The sequence below is a fragment of the Myxocyprinus asiaticus genome, chromosome 25, assembly GCF_019703515.2.
Source record: "Myxocyprinus asiaticus isolate MX2 ecotype Aquarium Trade chromosome 25, UBuf_Myxa_2, whole genome shotgun sequence".
Classification (NCBI taxonomy): Eukaryota; Metazoa; Chordata; class Actinopteri; order Cypriniformes; family Catostomidae; genus Myxocyprinus; species Myxocyprinus asiaticus.
In genome coordinates this window covers 3535092-3557254 of record NC_059368.1, presented here as the reverse complement: position 1 = coordinate 3557254, position 22163 = coordinate 3535092, and the positions used below count along the sequence as shown (strand labels likewise).

Here is a 22163-nt window from a genome sequence, read left to right as displayed (position 1 = left end):
TATCGATGACAGGTGCATGATACGAGATATTTGTGTTGGCACTCCTGGAAGTGTCATGACGCAGATGTGTTGGCAGCATCAGATCTGTGCGGGAATGCCGTTAAGACCAATCCATAATAGTGCGAGTAATGCTTCACGTACAGTAATTGGTTTTCAAGGATGTATTCCTTGTCGTCATGATTAAAACAGGCTAACGACTGGGGAAAATTCTGTCATGTGACACTATATTTTTGCAATATTTGAAGTATCGTCATAGAGTTTATGTGTAAGAGTTAAACTGAAAAATATTATGTCGACAATTTTAGAAATAATTTGCGTTTCTATAAGCTATATCGGTAAACTTTTCGATGCACTACATCTTTTGTTGCAAAAAACCCTTGGATGGAAACAGTCATTGTCTGCTTAAAAATAAAAACTATAAGGCTTTACAGAACTAAATGAAAATTTATTGTGCCAACATGCTTGGAATCAGAGACACAGTGGCTGAACAAACAGTATACACAGTAAACTGAGCAGAGGGTCCAATAAATATCACTTCCAGGTGAACTGCTCACCGGGCTTCAGTTCCCTGAAATCAGATAGAGATTCAGAAACATAATTCATTTAGCAAGACACGCCACCATTTTCAAATATCTTTATATGAAGAGAATATAAAGAGAGTTCACCTGCTGTATAAAGCACTCTTATTCCTGAATGCTGTGAGTTTCTGATCGTTCCGTCGGTCCAGGTAAACCCCGATGACGAAACCCAAAGGGACCAAAATATTGACCCAATGCTCCCGAAACGCTGCAGCAAAGTTCACCATGATGCCTGCAATTAGAGAAAAGAGACATAAATATAGTTGGATGATTTCATTTCAACTCTGATATTTTATATTGCATTTCACATTATCCTGCAATTTTCATTAAAGTATTAAATAGAGTTAATAAACACACAGTACTATTTATCTATGTAGCTGTCTAAATATCTATCTGTCTATCCATCTATCATATTTATCAATATCTCTTTCTATTCTATTTCTTTCAATCTATTATATTCTTTCTATCCATCTATCTAGCCTATTTGTCAATCTTTTTATTCTATCTATCTATTGTATTCTACATCTGTCTCTCTATATATCTCTCTGTCTATCCATTTATTAAGGTTGCGCGGTTTACCGGTACTAACGAAGTATCGCGATACCAGAAAAATGGTACGATATCATCTTGTTGCTAATTTCGATACCATATTACAGTATGCTGTCATAAGCAAAATTATATGAGATGTGACAGTTTTTAGATGAAATCAATGATGATTTGAAAATAAAATAAAAAAACCTCGGGATATGGCCAGGTGTGATCATTAAACAGCAGAAGGATGTAATTTAATTAAATAATATACAGTCACATGCGCTGCACGCTACAGAATGAACAAGAGGTGCCGCTCTCTGTCATCTGCTTCACACACACGCGCGCACACACACACACACACACACACACACACACACACACACACACACACACACACACACACACACACACACACACACACACACACACACACACACACACACTACTGGTGCTGGTGCTGAATTTTCATGCAGTGTGTTTAGAGTATAAACGGCTGTTAACACTTAAATGAACTCCGGTGCAGCTCGGAGATTTCTGCTCGCGACAGGAGTATCACAGCATTAATGGGAAACTTGATATAACAAACCTGTCAAAAACAGGAAAAACTCAAAGGTCTGTCAAAATAAAAGTCCAGCTAAAATAAAAAGCTCTATTCAACTGGATGTGTAAAATTTAAGACAGAAAAATATAACTGCTGTATAAAAATTGAATATTCAAAAAGTAACAATAATAATCATAATAACAATTATATAGTATTAAATGGTTGTTTTATTATTATTATTATTATTATTTGTAAGCAATATCACAAAAGCAAGTGTTTTATCAGCATGTTGTGATTCAGCCATAGCAACCTTGTGCAACAGGTAATCAGAATTGTTTTCATTAATACCGTGAAGCTCTGTTGTGCATCATTTTATTTGACCAAAAATAAAATTGCACTTTTTTGTAAAAAAACAAAATAAAAAAAAATTAAAATGAAAAATTATATTTTTATTTGATTAAAGCTATATGTGTCAATTTGAACACCATTTGATCATAACATTTAATTAAAACATTTAACATGGAATCCACAAAAACAAACGGAAAACGCATAATTTGTATCTGTGTCAAAGTATGTCATATCATAATATAAATGTTCTATAATTTGTGTGGGTTTATGTGAAGGTGACTGTTCTGGGCCTGTTTCAACACTATGTGCTCAATTCCTCGACAAACATGTCGTTTTAATGTCAATTAATAGCATCGAAAGACTGTATAAACGTCTCACTTAAATGTTGCAACGTAATTATTCCATACAAAATATAAAAATGCGTGTGTCGATGCAACAAATGTGAATTTTGATCTAATTTACCTTCTGCTGGTTTCCTCTGTGTGTTATTAGCAGCGGTCAGAGGAGACAGGACTCTACCAAACGTCATCACGTCCGTTTGAGACTTTTAATATTTTTATTACATTTACAGTATTTCCTAAAACAAGTACTTTTTAGATATACATTGAATATAATTGAAATTATATTTGTTAAGTAATAAATTAAAACGAATCGTTCTAATACAGTAAATCATGAGGAGTTCTTTACCTCTCTCGTCCTGTCAGTGGTTCAGTCCAGTGACGACAGCGACGACGGCAGTAATGGCTGCTGGACTCATGCTGCACAGTTGAGTTATACATATCAATTAAAGATGATTTTCCATCGTTTTGCAGCATTTATTAGCTATCAAACCGTCTGGAATCAAAACTGACATTGCGCGATACGGGTATGAAAACTTTTATTAACACAAGCTTTGTCCTTTTTTTGAAGCAAATCTGTTTTTTTCAATGGGCTGCCGGTTGATGTGAGGAGGATTTATTCAGATCAAGTTTGAATCTAGATTTAGATTAAAATTAAGAGGTGACTATTAATTATGTCTTAGAATACATAAGTAATTATTCATTCTTTGTCAGTCTGGCTAGATCAACTCTACAGTCCTGAACTCACCTGTTATCGTTGTGTTTATTTACTGAATGTTTTCAAATGTCGTGTTTGTAATTTGATGTTTTTGTAAATGGTTTACCAAAATTACTTTGGTAGTGCCGTGGAGCACTGATGAATCAGATTAAATACCGGTGCTGATTGATTACCCTGTTCATAACATGGTATTCAAGGTGCTTTAAAAATATTATGGTACATGTCCAGAAAACATGGTATTACCATTGCACACATCCAGAAAACATGGTATTACCATGGCACACATCCAGAAAACATGGTATTACCGTGGCACATGTCTAGAAAACACGGTAGTACCATGGTACATCCAGAAAACATGGTAGTACCATGGCACATGTCCAGAAAACATGGTAGTACCATGGCACACGTCCAGAAAACATGGTAGTACCATGGCACATGTCCAGAAAACATGGTAGTACCATGGCACACGTCCAGAAAACATGGTATTACCATGGCACACGTCCAGAAAACATGGTATTACCATGGCACACTTCCAGAAAACATGGTATTACCATGGCACACGTCCAGAAAACATGGTATTACAATGGCACACTTCCAGAAAACATGGTATTACCATGGTACGTCCAGAAAACATGGTAGTACCGTGGCACAAGTCTAGAAAACATGGTATTACCATGGCACATGTCCAGAAAACATGGTATTATCATGGTACGTCCAGAAAACATGGTAGTACCGTGGCACATGTCTAGAAAACATGGTATTACCATGGCACATGTCCAGAAAACATGGTATTACCATGGTACGTCCAGGAAACATGGTAGTACCGTGGCACATGTCTAGAAAACATGGTAGTACCATGGCACACGTCCAGAAAACATGGTATTACCATGGTACGTCCAGAAAACATGGTAGTACCGTGGCACATGTCCAGAAAACATGGTATTACGGTACATGTCCAGAAAACACGGTATTACCATGGTACTTTGATGTGTACCATGGTACTGAATGATTGCCATAATCATACAACATGGTATTTCAAAGAAACACATCATGCTAAAACATGGTATTGCCAGTGTACACATCCAAAAAAGTCTAGTATTTGTCCAAAAATTCATGCTAGTACCATAATACATTTTGGTAGTTTTATGTTAGTATTTGACTTTTGTGAAATATTCCATTGACCCAAATGATTTTATTCAGGCTGATTATTAAAATAAATACAAATCCTGAAGAACTCATTCATGTTGGTTTTGTGTTTAATGTGTACACTGTTGTTCTTTACTAATGCTGTTGGTTCTGTCTTTACAGTGTGATTGGCCAGACAGCAGAATGACGTCCATCATCAAACTGACCGCTCTGTCCGGCGTGCGGGAGGAATCGGCGCTGTGTTACCTGTTACAGGTGGACGAGTTCCGCTTCCTGCTGGACTGTGGCTGGGACGAAAACTTCTCCATGGACATCATAGACTCCCTGAAACGGTATGAGACACTCATTGGAATGTCTGAAGTTATTTAGAGCACTTCCTGAATGTGATTTCATTGTGCATTTCCTGCCTTGTCTCGGTCAGGTATGTTCATCAGGTGGATGCAGTGTTGCTCTCTCACCCTGATCATCTGCATCTGGGCGCTTTACCATATGCTGTGGGGAAACTGGGGCTCAACTGCACCATCTACGCCACCATACCCGTCTACAAGATGGGCCAGATGTTCATGTATGATCTCTATCAGGTGAGAATGAGCTCTCTAACAGGTTTCAAATGAGACATTGGTTGATGTTGGCCCTGGTTATGTGTCTGAATTTAGGATAAGATGTACGCTGCTAATTAAATAACATCAGCCCATGGCAGAGCAGCATTCTAATAGTTTTAGATGTTCACTGATAATGTAAGTCACCGATGTGTTCCACCTTTGTTTGCTCTCACAGTCTCGACACAACACAGAAGATTTTAGTCTGTTCACACTGGATGATGTGGATTCCGCATTTGACAAAATCCAGCAGTTAAAATACTCACAAATAGTCAACCTGAAAGGTAAGATATATAGTTGTGCTCAAAAGTTTGCATATCCTGGCAGAAATTGTGAAATTTTGGCATTGATTTTGAAAATATGACTGATCATGCAAAAACATTTATTTAAGGGTAGTGATCATATGAAGCCATTTATTATCACATAGTTGTTTGGCTTCTTTTGAAATCATAATGATAACAGAAATCACCCAAATGGCCCTGATCAAAAGTTTACATACCCTTGAATGTTTGGACTTGTTACAGACACACAAGGTGACACACACAGGTTTAAATGGCAATTAAAGGTTAATTTCCCACACCTGTGGCTTTTTAAATTGCAATTAGTGTCTGTGTATAAATAGTCAATGAGTTTGTTAGCTCTCACGTGGATGCACTGAGCAGGCTAGATACTGAGCCATGGGGAGCAGAAAAGAACTGTCAAAAGACCTGCGTAACAAGGTAATGGAACTATATAAAGATGGAAAAGGATATAAAAAGATATCCAAAGCCTTAAAAATGCCAGTCAGTACTGTTCAGTCACTTATTAAGAAGTGGAAAATTCGGGGATCTCTTGATACCAAGCCAAGGTCAGGTAGACCAAGAAAGATTTCAGCCACAACTGCCAGAAGAATTGTTCGGGATACAAAGAAAAACCCACAGGTAACCTCAGGAGAAATGCAGGCTGCTCTGGAAAAAGACGGTGTGGTTGTTTCAAGGAGCACAATACTTGTTGACCCCTCTCCAAACATAGCGCTTATGGTTGTGACCATAAAGCTCTATTTTGGTCTCGTCACTCCAAATTACAATGTGCAAGAAGCTGTGAGGTGTGTCAAGGTGTTGTCGGGCATATTGTAACCGGGCTTTTTTGTGGCATTGGCGCAGTAAAGGCTTCTTTCTGGCAACTCGACCATGCAGCTCATTTTTGTTCAAGTATCGTTGTATTGTGCGATGTATAGACTTTTTTCATAATGTAATGTTAAGTAAAGGGATAGTTCACCCAAAAATGAAAATTCTCTCATCATTTACTTACCCTCATGCCATCCCAGATGTGTATGACTTTATTTCTTCTGCAGAACACACACAGTGTTTTTTAGAAGAATACCTCGGCTCTGTAGTTCCTCGCAATGCAAGTGAATGGGTGCCACATTTTTGAAGCTCCAAAAAGCACGTAAAGTCTTCATAAAAGTAATCCATACGACTCCAGTGGATTAAGTAATGTCTGAAGCGAAAACGCTAGGTGTGTGTGAGAAATAGATCATTATTTAAAAGTATTTTGCTAAAAATTCACGAGGGTCGAGGTCAAGCGTGTTGGCAAGTTCACGTGAGAACTGATGAGTGAAATACATTTTTTTTTTAAACGGAAGCACGGTGTTGTTTACAACAGAGGAGCATCATACATAGACTCCTCATTCGGCTGTTTTGGAAACATCAACTGCTGCACCATCTTGGAACGGTTAACAAGGATAGCTGTTTGAATGCAAGTGAATGCAGGAGATACCTCAGACTGAGCTCCCTGCGCAGACCGCTGCATAAACTGCTTTTGTATCCAAACAGTATCGCAGCTAATAGCTCCTAATAAACAGTCCAAACAGCTGCTAATCAGGGATCAATAGGGGAATAAGGGATTACATCACGTGATAGGAAGTTTGAGCTTCACCCACATCATCTTGCTGGCTGGAAGTGAACATTTTTAGTAAAAAAAAAGTTAAATATTGACCTATTTCTTACACCTAGCATTTTGCTTCAGAAGACATTAATTAGACCACTGGAGTCATATGGATTATGCTTATGATGCCTTTAAGTTCATTTTGGAGCTTCAAATTTTTGTTCACCATTCACTTTCATTTTATGGACCTACAGAGCTGAGATATTCTTCCAAAAATCATAATTTGTGTTCTGCAGAAGAAAGTAAGTCATACTCATCTGGGGTGGCATGAGGGTGAGTAAATCATGAGAGAATTTTAATTTTTGGGTGAACTATTCTTTTAAGCACCCCCTCCCACCAGATTTCTCATGTTAATGCACTGGGACATTTTAGTTTGAGTTTATTTCATTTTTTTTCATTAGTCTCATATTTGCTAAAAGGCAGTACAACAAATTCTTCCAGATGTTTAGTTTTTTAATATTAATATATAATTAATTTTATTTAAAAAATATATATATTATTTTTTTTGCCTAATAGTAATGAATTAATGAACTGAAAAGCACACATTAATTCTTCATGTACTGTTTGAGCTGTAAAGTTGTTTAAATTGTCCTTTTTACAGTCATTTGAAGATTTTAGGGTTTGTTGACATTACATCATCATGGCAATGAAGTTGTAAAACTGGCTAAAACTTTACTCAGTTAGTAAGTGATTTTATCACACTAAAATCATGTGTACACACATTGTTTATGTCTTGTGACTATACTTTTGAAACAGTGAGTATTTTAACGTTTATGGATTGACCCCATTGACTTCCATTGTAGGTGGCTCACTGAAACAGATTTTTTATAAAAGAAAATTAGGGACAAGTCAAAATACGTTTTTGTGGTAATCAACATTTTGCCACAAATGCTGTGGATTGAGCTTAACTTGTATTGAAACCGGAATATTCCTTTAACTTTTAAAATTGATGATAATGTATTAAAAAACAGGAAAAGGTCACGGTCTGTCCATCACCCCTCTTCCTGCTGGTCACATGATCGGAGGCACAATCTGGAAAATCGTTAAGGATGGTGAGGAAGAGATTGTATATGCTGTGGATTTCAACCACAAGAGAGAGATGTAAGTTTGAACGGCATCACTCCTGGAGATAAAATGATTGTACTGCAGAGTAAACCATTGTAAGCATTATATTTCCTGTATCCTCTTAGTCATCTGAACGGTTGCTCCCTGGAAACGATCAGCAGACCGTCTCTTCTCATCACCGACTCCTTCAACGCCTCGTATGTGCAGCCTCGTAGAAAACAGCGAGACGAGCAACTGCTCAGTAAGTTTTACAACCCCCTTGTCCTTCACAAGGCAGTCATCATATTCGGGGGTCTTTGGCATCAACAAGTTTGAAAACCCCTGCCCTAAACAATCCACGCTGAAATATTCAGCTGAAGCTGTTGAGATCTGACTGAAACTTACAGTCTGTTTTCCTAGTATAAAAAAAACATCTGGAAGAAAAAATAAGTTTTGATTTGACCCCTTTGTTACGTGATGATGATGATGTTTGCCACTCCCCTCCAGCCAATGTCATGGAGACCCTACGTGGTGATGGCAACGTGCTGATCGCTGTAGATACAGCAGGACGTGTGCTGGAGCTCGCTCAGCTTCTGGATCAGATCTGGAGGACCAAAGATGCGGGACTGGGCGTCTACTCGCTTGCGCTGCTCAACAATGTCAGCTACAACGTGGTGGAATTCTCCAAGTCACAGGTCTCGCTGTCATGTTGTAATTCAAGTCCTGTTGCACTTTAGGTTCTTCAGTAAATCAAAACTGACACTTTGTTTTTCTTAATGTGGTTTTACTGTGTGTGATTCATCAGTGCGCATTATTCCAAAGGAAAAAAAGTGGTTGTCTACGTGAACTTTCATCAAAATTAAATGACTTGATCCGCCTCTGAAACGGCTTTCCTCTGGCTGATGTCACATACTGTATGTTGATTTAAAAAGGTGTCTTTCATGTTGTTATGATTCATTATACGTAGAGGAGTAAATATTTGCACTGACAACGATTCTTTACCTAACGATTACGGTGCAACGTGAAATCAGAAATTTAGTCACGTTTCGGTTCGATCCGATTTGATTATTTTATAAATATTTTCAAAAATGTGCAGAAAAAAGATTCAGTGTTTTTACTGAAAGTTCTTTATTTAAACAGCCAGACATGCACCAGACTTGAGCACTAGAGTCACAGATGCATTTAGGGCTAAGGAAGTTTGGCTGCATATATAATCAGAAAAATAATACTAATGTTCAATGCATTATAGATCTGATTAGAGGTAAATTTTTAGAGTGAATTTTGCCGATACCAATAACTAAGGTGGTGGAAAAGGCAGATAACCGATTAATCGGCTGATAGTTTTTCAAATTGATTAATAGCATGTCAAAAAAAATAATCTTATTCTTTCCTTACTATGACGGGCAAAGACAAAGAGTCCTAAATGAGTAAAATCCCATATGTAGTTTATTGATCAACCAAAATCTCAAATATAACCAGAAAGCAATTAAGATTTGGTGCATAATGCGGGACTTTTAAATTTAAATATGCCCGAAACACACCAGGGACTCTTATTTTGAAATGACAAAATGATGAAAAACTATCGCCGACTATCGCCATAGATTTTTGCCGATAACGATAGTTCCAAAAGCAATTATCGGCACCGATTAATCGGTAAAACTGATATATCGGTCTACCTCTAGGTCTAATATGCACACAGGATACCATAATACAACATAATGACTTGATACACACACACATACACACACACAAACCAACGGTATGTAAACCGTGGAATAAGCATTATAGATTTGCATATAGCATTAACATTTATTGCACCAATAATTACAAACAAAATGTCATATGCAGACAGATTAGACCCATGTTTAAATCAAGCAGGGACACAGAATTAAAAGCCATTGGTTCATAGCGTATAAAGGTAGTTAAGTTCTCTATTCATTTTCAATGGGAAAGGCAGCAGATCGGAGGCAGCTCCGCTTGCATTCACGAGAATGTTTTATCTTTTGCGGCTGCAATGTGTCATTGACCAATCAATCATAGGTAACTTTAATCAACCGGCAATTAGCTTTTAACTGGTTAGTTCCCTTCAGAACAGTCTGAAATCTCTCCCTTTTCACTATATAGTGCATTATGTGGCATTCACTATAAAGAGAGTGAAGAGAATGAGTGAGTGATTCCGCTCATTCACGTATATTTAGGCTGTGAAGAATTGAAGAAATAACGCATTTTAAAGAGATATAAAGCAATATAAACTTAATATATCGTAATTGAGGAAAGCAACAGCAATTAACTTACTTTGGTCAAATGGACACAAACAGTTGTGAATAATAACACAAAGACGAACTCGACAGCATGATGATGCACCGATGCATTTTTACACCCGTGTTGTAAATGGGCCTGAAAGTGTCATTTAATATTTAAATCACCATTGTTTTAGAAAAATAAAAACATGAAACACACTTTCAAATTGATCTCATTTGTCAAATTTGGTAACTTTAGACCAGAAATATCCTATGTGCAAGTTTTCAAATTACAGACACAAATGCTTGGCCAACACATTACAAGCTTTTCTTCTCAAAAGCCAGTCGAGCTTGAATAACTAGAAGCTTTTGCGTTCACAAACTTATGTAGAGTATGTTTCGGGTCTTAGTTGGTAACATCAGTTGTCGTCACAGCACGAGTTCTCTTGTTCTCTCACAGGTGGAGTGGATGAGCGATAAGCTCATGCGATGCTTCGAGGATAAACGCAACAATCCGTTCCAGTTCCGCCACCTCTCGCTCTGTCACAGTCTGTCCGATCTGGCCCGTGTGCCGAGCCCAAAGGTGGTTCTGTGCAGTCAGCCTGATCTAGAGTCGGGCTTCTCGCGGGAACTCTTCATTCAGTGGTGCCAGGACGCTAAAAACTCGGTGATCCTAACCTACCGGACCACACCGGGCACGTTGGCACGCTATCTCATTGATAACCCGGGAGAGAAGAGGATAGATCTGGAGGTATGAGATATGAGACGGGTTTAGTTCATCTGGGTTTTCCTTTTAGTCTTTTAATTTTCATTAGAAGGAGATGTTAGTATTCAGAATCAATACTCAAAAAAAAAAACTAGGGGCCTGGGTAGCTCAGCGAGTATTGATGCTGACTACCACTCCTGGAGTCGTGAGTTTGAATCCAGGGTGTGCTGAGTGACTCCAGCCAGATCTCCTCAGCAACCAAATTGGCCCAGTTGCTAGGGAGGGTAGAGCCACATTGGGTAACCTCCTCGTGGTCGCGATTAGTGGTTCTCACTCTCAGTGGGCACGTGGTAAGTTTTGCGTTGATCGCGGAGAGTAGCATGAGCCTCAACATGCTGTGAGTCTCCGTGGTGTCATGCACAGCGAGCCACGTGATAAGATGCACAGATTGACGGTCTCAGAAGCGGAGGCAACTGAGACTTGTCTTCCACCACCCGGATTGAGGTGAGTAACCGCAAGGACCTACTAAGTAGTGGGGATTGGGCATTCCAAATTGGGAAAAAAGGGGATAAAAATACTCAAACTATAGTGTATCAAATGTGCAAATAGTCGTAGCTAAATTTAGCGAAATTAATGCATTTTTTCCAATTGAAATAAATGAGTGTGGATGTGGCCTGAACTACAGTTTGGACCAGACTTTGTTGTTTTTCTTAAACTTTACCAGATAAGAAGGCGCTGCAGGCTGGATGGCCGAGAGCTGGAGGAATACATTGAGAAAGAGAAAATGAAGAAGGAAGCTGCCAAAAAACTGGAGCAGGCGAAAGAGTAAGTGGAAATGTGTTTGCAGCGAGTGTATGAGTGAAATACTGTCAGAATAAAAAAAAAAAACTTCTTTAATTCACTCTGAATGCAAGAAGACGTTGTTACTGTGATCAGGGCAGTCTTTTATCATCTTGAAGGGGTTTATTTTGTGATAAAGACTGCTTACCAATTAAATATCTAAATGGACATAGTAGTTTGAGTTACAATTATTATGTAGGAAATCGGTTGCTTGAAGCAACTTATTCAGAATAAATATGCATTTTAGCAGATGTTATACCAAAATAGTTGACTGAAGAATGGCACAGTTGACCAGTCAGAATCAATTATTCCAGAGAGCTGTGAAATAAAGGGTTTCAGTAAGATATTTTGTGTTTATAGGGTGGACATGGACTCGAGTGATGAGAGCGATTTGGAGGATGATCTGGAGCAGCCGGCGGTTGTGAAGACCAAACATCACGACCTGATGATGAAGGGGGAGGGAGGGAGGAAGGGCGGCTTCTTCAAACAGGCCAAGAAGTCCTATCCCATGTTCCCCACACATGAGGAGAGGATCAAATGGGACGAGTACGGAGAGATCATCCGGTGAGTTCTCTGTTGGTGCCTTTTTTGCGTCCTTGAAGAGATATGATAAATATGACATTTCTGTCATCTGCTCTACCTCATGTCAGTCCAAACCCCCCTGTAATGTATGAATGTAAAATATGTGTATTTACTGTGACCTTTGACGTCTAACCCCAGGCCAGAGGAGTTTTTGGTTCCTGAGCTTCAGGCCACTGAAGAAGAGAAGAGTAAACTGGAGTCTGGACTGACGAACGGAGAAGAGCCCATGGATCAAGACCTGTCTGACGTGCCCACTAAATGCACCAGTACAACACAAACACTAGACATCAGGTGAGGACCTGCCTGCTCAACGCTTATCACATGGTATAAAAAAAAAAACCCTTGTTTGGCTATTATTACTAACCATGTTAGATGACATAAAACCCCATGAAATCAAAATTGGAGTTGACAAAATGAACCTTTACCACACATTTAAAAAGTACAGTTTTCCTCTACCTCAAAAGGTAATGACTCATGCAAGAATTTCCCTCCCCTTAATATCATCTGTAACCGATTTTGTGACCTACAGATGCCTTTTTTTTCTTTTCTTTGAGTTGTTTAGACCCACCAAGAGCTTTCATTGTTTCAGTCTTTTGAAACAGTCCTGTGGAATTTGAAATTGCGGTTAAATATTGGTGTTTCTTTTATTATTGTTATTGTTATTATTATTTTTTACTTAAAGGAGCACCAAGTCATTTTTTCTTCATTAAAAAAGCTGTACTCCTTAAGATATTATAATTTTGAAACATATGTAGGAAAACATGAACACACATTAAAATGAAGACTCCAGTCACATCAGTAACCTTATAAAAGCTGTTTTATTCTACATGGAGAGGGTCCGCACATGGGGGCTGCCATGTTAGAATCACGTGACCAGGCAAATACTACTCGCTTGATCTCAGTAACCATCCTGTTATTTGACACTTTTACTATTGATTATAGTAACCATGGCTGACTGTGTATTGTGAATTTTTACATTGGCATCAGTAACTGAAAACTATTGCATTTGAATGTTGCTGCATCCAGGCCACTAGGTGTCAGTGTAAGTCTAAGATGACATGAACAAGAACTTAGTGCACCTTTAAATCAGTCCAGAATAATTTCGATATGGCAAAAAATAAAGTCTCGATTTTATCAAACTTATGGACGATTCACAACGATTTCATCAATATGCGCACGCCGAGGCCAGTTATGGTCTTATGGTCTTGTATATATACTGTATATATTATTTATATTATATTTTAACCTGGATTTTGTCATGAAAATAGCCCTAGAAGCTGACATGGCATTAAGAAACAAACAAACAGTATTAAAAAATAAATAAAATAAATAAATCTCCATCAGTGTTTTAATTATTTATATATTCTTTTTAGGGCTGGAAAATGTAACACGTTAATTTCTGTGATTAATAGTTGACTGTTAAACTTCACTAAAGTTTTTCCCCACTTCTTGTGGCTAAAACTGACAAACATAAATTTAGGAAGTACACGCTCGACTCAACTGTGGAGCAGTTCACGCTTATTCATTACGTGCAACGCATGTCCTCTGCATAATAAACACTGGACATATTTACTGTAGGGAGAATGGAGACTTCACCCGCAAGTGGTGAGCCAGGTGTGGGAGAATAGTTTTTTTTCTGTAATAGTTTTGGGTTCCCTCTCAATAAATTTTGCGTTTCATCGCAATAACTTTGCCATGGTTTTACTACATAACCATATTTTAACCATGATATTTGTAGTGAAACCAAGTAACAATACAGGAAAACGAAAACTAATTTTTGTGGTTACTATGGTTTTACCACAAATACCATGGTTAATATATAAGAAGTAAAACTATAACGACAATATTAACCATGATTAATCTGTATTAAAACCATGGTTTCCACCAAAAACTACGGTTACTACAGTCTACGAGTACAAGATTACTTAAGTAAACCCACAGTCAATTTATTCAGAGGGAACGTAAAACTATAAACTAGTATCCATGTAGTTATCATGTTTTTGTCTTAAACCACAGGTTTACAACAGGATCATAATACTGTAGTAATCGTGATTGTAGTAACAATGTTTTTACTATACTGTACCATGGTTTTACTATAGTCATATTGTAGTTACCATGACTGTAGTAGAAAGCATGGTTTTACTATAGTAACATTGAAGTAACTATGAAAAGTAAGCATGTTTTTTGATGGAAACCATGGTTTTAATACAGTATACAGTATCCATATAGTAACCATGGTTTTAGTATAGATCAACCATGGTTAATCTTGTGGTTACTATGGTATTACTACAAATATCATGGTTAAAATATGGTTGCAATAAATTTACTATGGTTTTACTATAGTAGGGCAACGCCAAACTGTTTCAGAAAAAAAATTCCCACCCTGTCCTCTAGCTTTGTGCGACCCTCGTACTTCTGCCTCCGCGGACATTGTGTTTTGGCTTCGCTATACGCAACACATAATTTAATTTAATTTATTTTAAACTAACTGATCTCAGTTCAGAAGACTCTGGGCTTTCAGTAAAGGGTTAAACTTTCAATGTACAGAGTCATGTGACAAACAAAATGACGCCGACCACAGCGGAGTATGACTTTGGGAGAAATACCAACAAAACTACATCTGGTAAGGAACATAAGTTTTTTGCATTGAAACCTGTTTGAGTCATAAGACAAGAGCCTCTAGTTTTATCCTATATGCCATTTTAAAAATTGGATTGATTTGTCATGAAACAGCACGCTGACTGTTGACAAACACAATGACTACGTAAGAGGAGTATCGGGATATTTTTTCCTTTGAAATCCTATATTTACTGTGTATTTTTACACTGAGGGGAAAAAATGGCTTTCAGAGGCTTTATATGGAGTTAGGATGAAAATAAGGTGCATTTCGAACTGTTCTGAGACCAGTGCAGACAGACAGCACACTGGAGGTTAAGTCATTCACTAAATGGGGAGCAAGGGAGCATCCTATAGCTCTCTATGCAGCTAAGTCTATTCACTCCTAAAGTTCAGTTTCAGGCTGCAGATGATGTTTGCACCACTCAACATGTTTGGCAGACATGGGAAAATGATAATCAGTACGTAGATTGAGAATTTATAATGTTTCATTTTATTTTAACATGGTTGGCAGTGATTAGATGATGCTGGCCATTACTTTGAATCAGAATTATTTATGCTGATTTCTTATTGGTAAAATGCTTCAGCACTGGCTATACTTGTTTGTTTGACAGTGAAAAGAGAGAACATTGAGATTTTGTTGCCAAAGTAGAAAAACATTACATAAGTCAAAGCAAGTCAAATAATTTTTATTTGTATCGTTTTTTTATTTGTGCTTTTCCCAGTACAAATTGTTCCAAAACAGCTTTACAGAAAATCGGCGGAATTGTCTGTACAGTCTTAAAACATGAATAACCAACACTCCTGGAAACATGATAAACATGAAGACTTTCTATAGCTTGATATTTCTTTTTAAATTCACAACTAGTCCCGTTGTCCACATATGAGGACATACATTTTTAGGAAAACTATTTGCTCTAGAAATTTTGTTTTTTTTGGCATGTTTATTAGGTGCTACTAGTTACAAATCAAAATGGAAAATGCACACAGCAGTCACGCCTGGGTCTCAGGGGGCTAGAGGGCTCTGTACTTTTCGTATCGCCCAAAAACACTCGCTCACTGTCATCTGAACCAGTGTTGAAAACAAAAATGCACAATGGATACTGAACAGCAGCCAGAGAAAATAACAGGTTTAAGGATTTTAAACTTCAATTAGTTTGATTTTCTGTAGTGTCTTAATGCATTGGCAATGTACACTTAAGTTTCTCTTCCCAGTAAAGCTTGATATGATTTGAATCTGCCCTGTTGATCCTATTATTAAAAAAAAGTCCCCTGGAAAACACCAGAAGACTTTCATTACAACATGTCCACTGATTTTATGGCATTTTATACGTGTATAAAAATATGTCTAATTAACTATCCGCAAAATTCTTACATTTTAACATGTACGTATTTAAATATTATTTACGTTAACATAAAGGATAACTAACCAATTTCTTGCAAGTTCTTTAGGCAAAGAATAACGTAAATATTTTTATGATTATATTTTAATTATTTTTCTTTTTTTAATGTACCGTTTACCATGATTAATTGCGATTAATCACAGAAAACTGTGTGATTAGTCAAGTCAAGTGTCAAGTGGCTTTTATTGTCATTTCAACCATATACAGCTAGTATAGTACACAGTAAAACGAAACAATGTTCCTCCAGGACCATGGTGCTACATAGAACAACATAAAACAAACACAGAACTACATGAGACTACATTTTGATGAATGAGTTAGTTACAATTTTCCTATCGATTCACACTCCTAATTATTTTCTGTTATGTATTGTGGAATTGCTCTAACATTAAGTAGCAATGACCCAGAAATGCACCATTCATTCATTCATTTATTCATTCATTTTGACCTCAGAGCTCGAGTAACGTACATTGACTATGAGGGCCGTTCTGACGGAGACTCCATTAAGAAAATCATAAATCAGATGAAACCCAGACAGCTAGTGATCGTTCATGGTCCACCTGAGTCCAGTCTGGATCTGGCCGAGTCCTGTAAGGCCTTCAGCGGGAAAGACATCAAAATTTACACACCAAAACTACAGGAGACTGTAGATGCCACCAGCGAGACGCACATTTACCAGGTAACAATCCCTTTCTGTTCACCCAGAACTCCAAACGCGTGTGTGATGCATAAATTACCCGCTTCAGCTTTAAGATTGCATTTAAATTTAGTTTAACTCCTGTCTTTTTAAGTGACTGATAATGAGCTGTAAATGTGTCGTCTCGCTTTGTTTTCGTAGGTGAGACTGAAAGACTCTCTGGTGAGCTCACTTCAGTTCTGTAAAGCCAAAGGCACAGAGCTGGCCTGGATCGACGGCGTTCTGGACATGCGTGTGGAAAAGGTGGACACGGGCATCATCGCAGAGATGGGCGAGACAAAAGACGAGGCTGAGGATGCAGATCTGACCATGGACGTCTCGACAGACCTGACGACAGAGCCCAGCGCTGTGGCTAACCAGCACGCCATGAAGACTCTGTTCGGAGAGGATGACAAGGAGATATCGGAGGAAAGTGACATCATACCCACCCTCGAACCCCTGCCTGCACATGAAGTGAGTGAGAGAGAAAAGATGAGCACAGACAATCATTTTGACTTCATTTAATACGTGGAAACAAATGGAATTTGTTGACTTGTATTGGAAGTCTATGGGGCAAGCGTCCCGGATGGCTTAAAAGCAGAAATTTTACACTTAAAAGGAATATTCCCGGTTCAATGCAAGTTAAGCTATATTGACAATCTTTTGTGGTCAACGTTATGTTCGAGTCATCCCATGTTTATTAAAAAAAAAAAAAAGAGCATAAATTGCGGTTCCAGTGAGGCACTGACAATGGAAGTCAATGGGGCCAGTCCGTAAATGTTAAAATACTCACTGTTTCAAAAGTATAGCCACAAGTTGTAAAGATTATATGTATTAACATGATTTTAGTGTGATAAAATCAACCTCGTTGTCTTGACACAATGCCAGTAAACCCTGATAGCGATTTTATCACACTAATATTTAGTCGAAAACAGATTTATTGCACTAAAATCATGTTAACATGTATAATGTTTGTTTTATGGCTATTCATTCATCCAATTTGTGTGTTTTATTGATTATGGACTGGCCTCATTCACTTTCATTGTAAGTGCCTCACTGGAACTGCAATTTATTACGAGTTGAGAATATTTTCTTTGGAAGTCAACATTATGCTACATATGCTATCGATTCAGTTTTATGTCAACATTCCTTTAACATTTAAACTAGGGCTGTCAATCGATTAAATAAAAAAATAATAAGAGATATTTTGTATTTAAAATAAATTACATGAAATGTCAGTTAATTAATCGAATTAAAAGCAGTTAATCGCGTATATAAATAATTGCAGAGAAAGGCCGTCAAATAACAATTCAATATATAATGATTAAATAATTATAAATACATAAATAAAATACATAAAAATGCCTGACGTTGTGGCAGATGAGTAAAGCATTGATGAGACAATACAAAAAGTGTTTTTAGAAGCCGATATATTTTTTTATTTACATTTTATTGAACATAAGCCTCTCATTGGCCTACAGTCCACCATAATTAAGTTTTTTAACTGAATTCATCAATCTGTCCGAAATAGATTTATTATAAGGGCTTTTATAAGGACGCATCAATGTACACGTGTTTGACAAACACTTTTGGAGCATCTTACTTCAGTTGTGTCACGTCATAAACGCAGTGTTTTTAGGTCGCTGTGTCCAGTTAAGCCTAAACATAGTTTACAACTTGTTTTTGGCTTTGCGCTCCATCCAGCTGTGTTTGAACGCTAATACACATTCTCATCTTGTGCTGTCGCTAGTTTCAAGCAAACCTGAGCACGTTGCCTCTACAGTTGGAGTTTCTCTTACTGCCCCCTGCTGAAAACAGGTGGTACTTCAAGCTTTAATTGCTCTGGAATATTCCTTGTTGCGGTCCAGGGACATGGTTAATTGCGTACATTTTTTAAACACATAATTTTTATATAATTAATCACATTAAATTAACAGCTCTTATTTTAACATTTTATTATTTAATCTGTAATGTTGTCTTTCTGGTATTCTAACAACAAACTATAAAAGGTATGTCTTCCATGTTAATCAGTTTTTGTCCTAACCAGTCATCATACCGTCAATCGCTTGGTTTCTTTTTCTGTGGCATCGCGCTACCTAGCCGTGCCTGCCATGGAATCTCATTGGTCCAAAATCCTGTACATTTAAACATCAAATATGTTCTGATTGGCTGTGAATGCACCACGTTGGACAGCATAATAGCATTCAGTCTTGACAGAAAGATTGATTGTCGCATCGTGTCTGGTTAGGACACAGTCTTAAACAGCAACTAAAACTGCAGTTTGCTGCAATGCAGAGAGAATAGAGGAAAATATAATGGATAGACCATGAAAGAAGTTTAAATAAAGCTCTTCAAAAAACGGCTCATCAGACATCAGGAGAAACAGGGATAAAAATAGATGTTCTGACTGAAGAATCTCAACATCCCATCAAAGACTCTAGAGAGTCTATGAAAGAAAACAACGTTCTGCCCCCAACTAAATCGGCTTCTGTTTAGTGAGTGTGGTAGATGGTGTTAAAAGCATTTTAATGTTTTCCAGGTTCCGGGTCATCAGTCTGTTTTCATCAACGAACCACGACTGTCGGACTTTAAACAGGTTCTGCTACGCGAAGGAATCCAGGCGGAGTTTGTCGGTGGCGTGCTCGTCTGTAATAATCTGGTTGCCGTCAGGAGGGTGAGTCAAATTAGATTACATGTGTATAGTTCTCATTCAAATCTCATGTTGTGCTGAGGATCTGTTAGGGATTTATTTGTTTATTTTTTCCCCTTTTTCTCCCAATTTGAAATGCCCAATTCCCAATGTACTTTTAAGTCCTCGTGGTCGCGTAGTGATTCACCTCAGTCCAGGTGGCGGAGGACGAATCCCAGTTGCCTCCACGTCAGAGACCGTCAACCCGCGCATCTTATCACGTGGCTTGTTGAGCGCGTTGCCACGGAGACATAGCGCGTGTGGAGGCTTCACGCCATCCACCGCAGCAACCATGCTCAACTCACCACGCGCCCCACCGAGAACGAACCACATTATAGCGACCACGAGGTGTTTACCCCATGTGACTTTACCCTCCCTAGCAACCGGGCCAATTTAGTTGCTTAGGAGACCTGGCTGGATTCCCCCTGGGATTCGAACTAGCGAGCTAGCGAACTCCAGGGGTGGTAGCCAGCGTCTGTTAGGGATTTTTGATGATTTTTCAGCATTGCCTCCTTGAACATTGCATTTATAGAAGGAATGCACTGATGAATCGTCCACCGATATTTTATGGACAAATTTACCAAAACCATAAATAAATGCATAATGTGTTGCGTTTTATAAAGTTTATGATAATATAATTATTGTGTAATATAATATTAATATAAAGAAATATTTACTAAACTAAGGTGATGGAAAAGGCAGATAACCGATTAATGGTCGATCGTTTTTAAAATAGATTAATAGAATGTTAAAAAAATAATCTGCATAGATTTTTACCGATTACCGTACGTTCCAAAAAGCAATGATCGGCACAAATTTAATCAGAAAAACAGACTCATCGCTCTACCTCTATCATAATATGTAAAAAAAAATTATGGAAATTCTTTATTATTAGAATGAAGAAAAAAGATTTGTACATCTTTTGTACTTTTTTAAAAAAAAAATAATAATTTAAGACTAATTTCTAAGCAAAACAGTGATCTGATGACAAAATAAGGTAAGCAGCAAAATATCTGTATCGTTTTATAAGAGAGTTTTAAAAATTAACTTAAAAGTAACTTTTGCTACACAGCAAATTAGTGTCCAGTACAATGGGCCAATCAGAAGAAGCTGGGGGCATTGCAACATTCTCTAGTTTATTAATTACAGCAGTAGTTGTAATATTTAGGTAATATAAAAGAGACTTTTGTTGTTGCAAAGTCTTATTTTGGGAATTGTGCGACGTAGCATCGAGAAACTACATCAAACATTTTGTAGCTAACAGTTTTTCCAACTAGCTCACTTTATGAATAAATGCCGACAAGTCTGGCGACAAATGCATCTCAAGACCCCTGTGTGTTCTAGGGCTGTACCGATGCAATCATGTAGTGATATACTGTGTCTGCATTTTATTCCAGTTTCTTTCTCTCTTTCTAGCTAGTTGCTTTAGAATACTGAGCTTGCTGACTTGTGTTTCTCTTCCTTTCCATCTTTCAGACTGAAGCAGGCCGTATCTGTCTGGAAGGGTGTCATTGTGATGACTACTACAGGATTCGTGAGCTGTTGTACCTGCAGTACGCTGTAGTTTAGCTCTTCAGTCGGAGCTCATCTCAGTGTAATTGGGACTACAACTCCAGCCATCCCCTTATTTCCCTTTACTTTTGTACTTTTGTAGCTTTTGAGTTGTGTATATTTTTTTTATTTGTTTATCCCAATTTACATGGCAGATGCTCTCTTAAAGTGACCCAAGATTAGAGCGTCTGTGTGAACTATAGAAGAATCGTTGCTACAGTGCTTTTCAGAATTGCTTAATGCAAATAAATGTTTATGGCTTTTTTTTTACCCCTTGTTTTGTTCACTGATAAACCTCAGTTTTCATAATGAAACATTGTGTCAGTTTATTCATTTTGTTTATTTAACTCAATAAACATGATACGCCCGGTGACTTACCACATTTGGCAAAATGTGAAGTATACAACAGAGCTCACTGCACTAAGTACTTATCTCTTTCTCCCATTTCCAGTGAGACGACTGAACAATTAAGATTAACCATCATTTTGTAACATCTCTGTTCACTTTTTCTTTTATGAGACTGCCAAAATCGAAGACATTTTTACACATATGTGAATTAAAATGCAAATAACTATATTTGCGAGAATTTATTTTTGATGGGCTTCAGAGAACTGAACGTAGTAATGGCGTTTACGTGAACGCATGCTATAGCGCCCCTTGTGGCAACTCTGTGTTATGAATTGCATTCTGGTATGTTTCCAGTTTTACAGTACATTCAGTGTAAACATTTTATAACCATGTTCCCTGGAAATTAAACCCATGACATTGCTAGTGTCATTCGCTATAGGATATTGAAAGGAAATGTTAATAATAGTTCTCCATAAAATGACACCATGGTATATTTTTCATTCTTATAAGAACTGTAATGGTGTCCTTCATATCATCTTTCAGGTCATAACATATCCATTATATTGCGTTTATTCCATGACCTGAAGATCTGACCCTGGGTCACAGCCTTCTGTTATATTCATCATAAATATTTCCAGCACTGCTAATCCTGAGTCAGCTGTTTTTGGCAAAATCAGCCAGCAATGCTAATGTTACGTCCCAGATATTCATTACATTTTGCATTCTCATCTTTATACAAAGTA

General features: G+C 37.6%; 2 protein-coding genes across 5 annotated transcripts in view; one reads left to right on the top strand and one right to left on the bottom strand.

The window, feature by feature from the left end:
* Positions 1-424: 424 nt before the first annotated feature.
* The window catches only part of LOC127415553 (NADH dehydrogenase [ubiquinone] 1 beta subcomplex subunit 1-like), a 226033-nt gene continuing 204294 nt past the window's right edge, over positions 425-22163 (bottom strand). For 3 of the 4 annotated variants that reach the window (XM_051654338.1, XM_051654339.1, XM_051654340.1), the window contains exons 2-3: positions 666-812; positions 425-568 (exon numbers count right to left, since the gene is read on the bottom strand). In XM_051654338.1, the coding sequence (XP_051510298.1) occupies positions 532-568; positions 666-805 (177 nt within the window). In that variant the 5' untranslated portion in view covers positions 806-812 and the 3' untranslated portion in view covers positions 425-531. Of the gene's footprint in view, positions 569-665; positions 813-2460; positions 2610-22163 lie in introns of those variants that run through there. The other variant, XM_051654337.1, reaches the window with a different exon arrangement.
* On the top strand, positions 2723-21585 carry LOC127415543 (cleavage and polyadenylation specificity factor subunit 2-like). The gene is made up of 15 exons (XM_051654317.1): positions 2723-2863; positions 4363-4532; positions 4622-4781; positions 4978-5083; positions 7697-7826; positions 7916-8031; positions 8277-8464; positions 10470-10760; positions 11440-11540; positions 11916-12119; positions 12276-12428; positions 16610-16835; positions 16995-17306; positions 19372-19506; positions 20998-21585. The coding sequence occupies exons 2-15, from the start codon at positions 4384-4386 to the stop codon at positions 21088-21090; spliced, it is 2364 nt and encodes a 787-aa protein (XP_051510277.1). The 5' UTR covers positions 2723-2863; positions 4363-4383; the 3' UTR covers positions 21091-21585.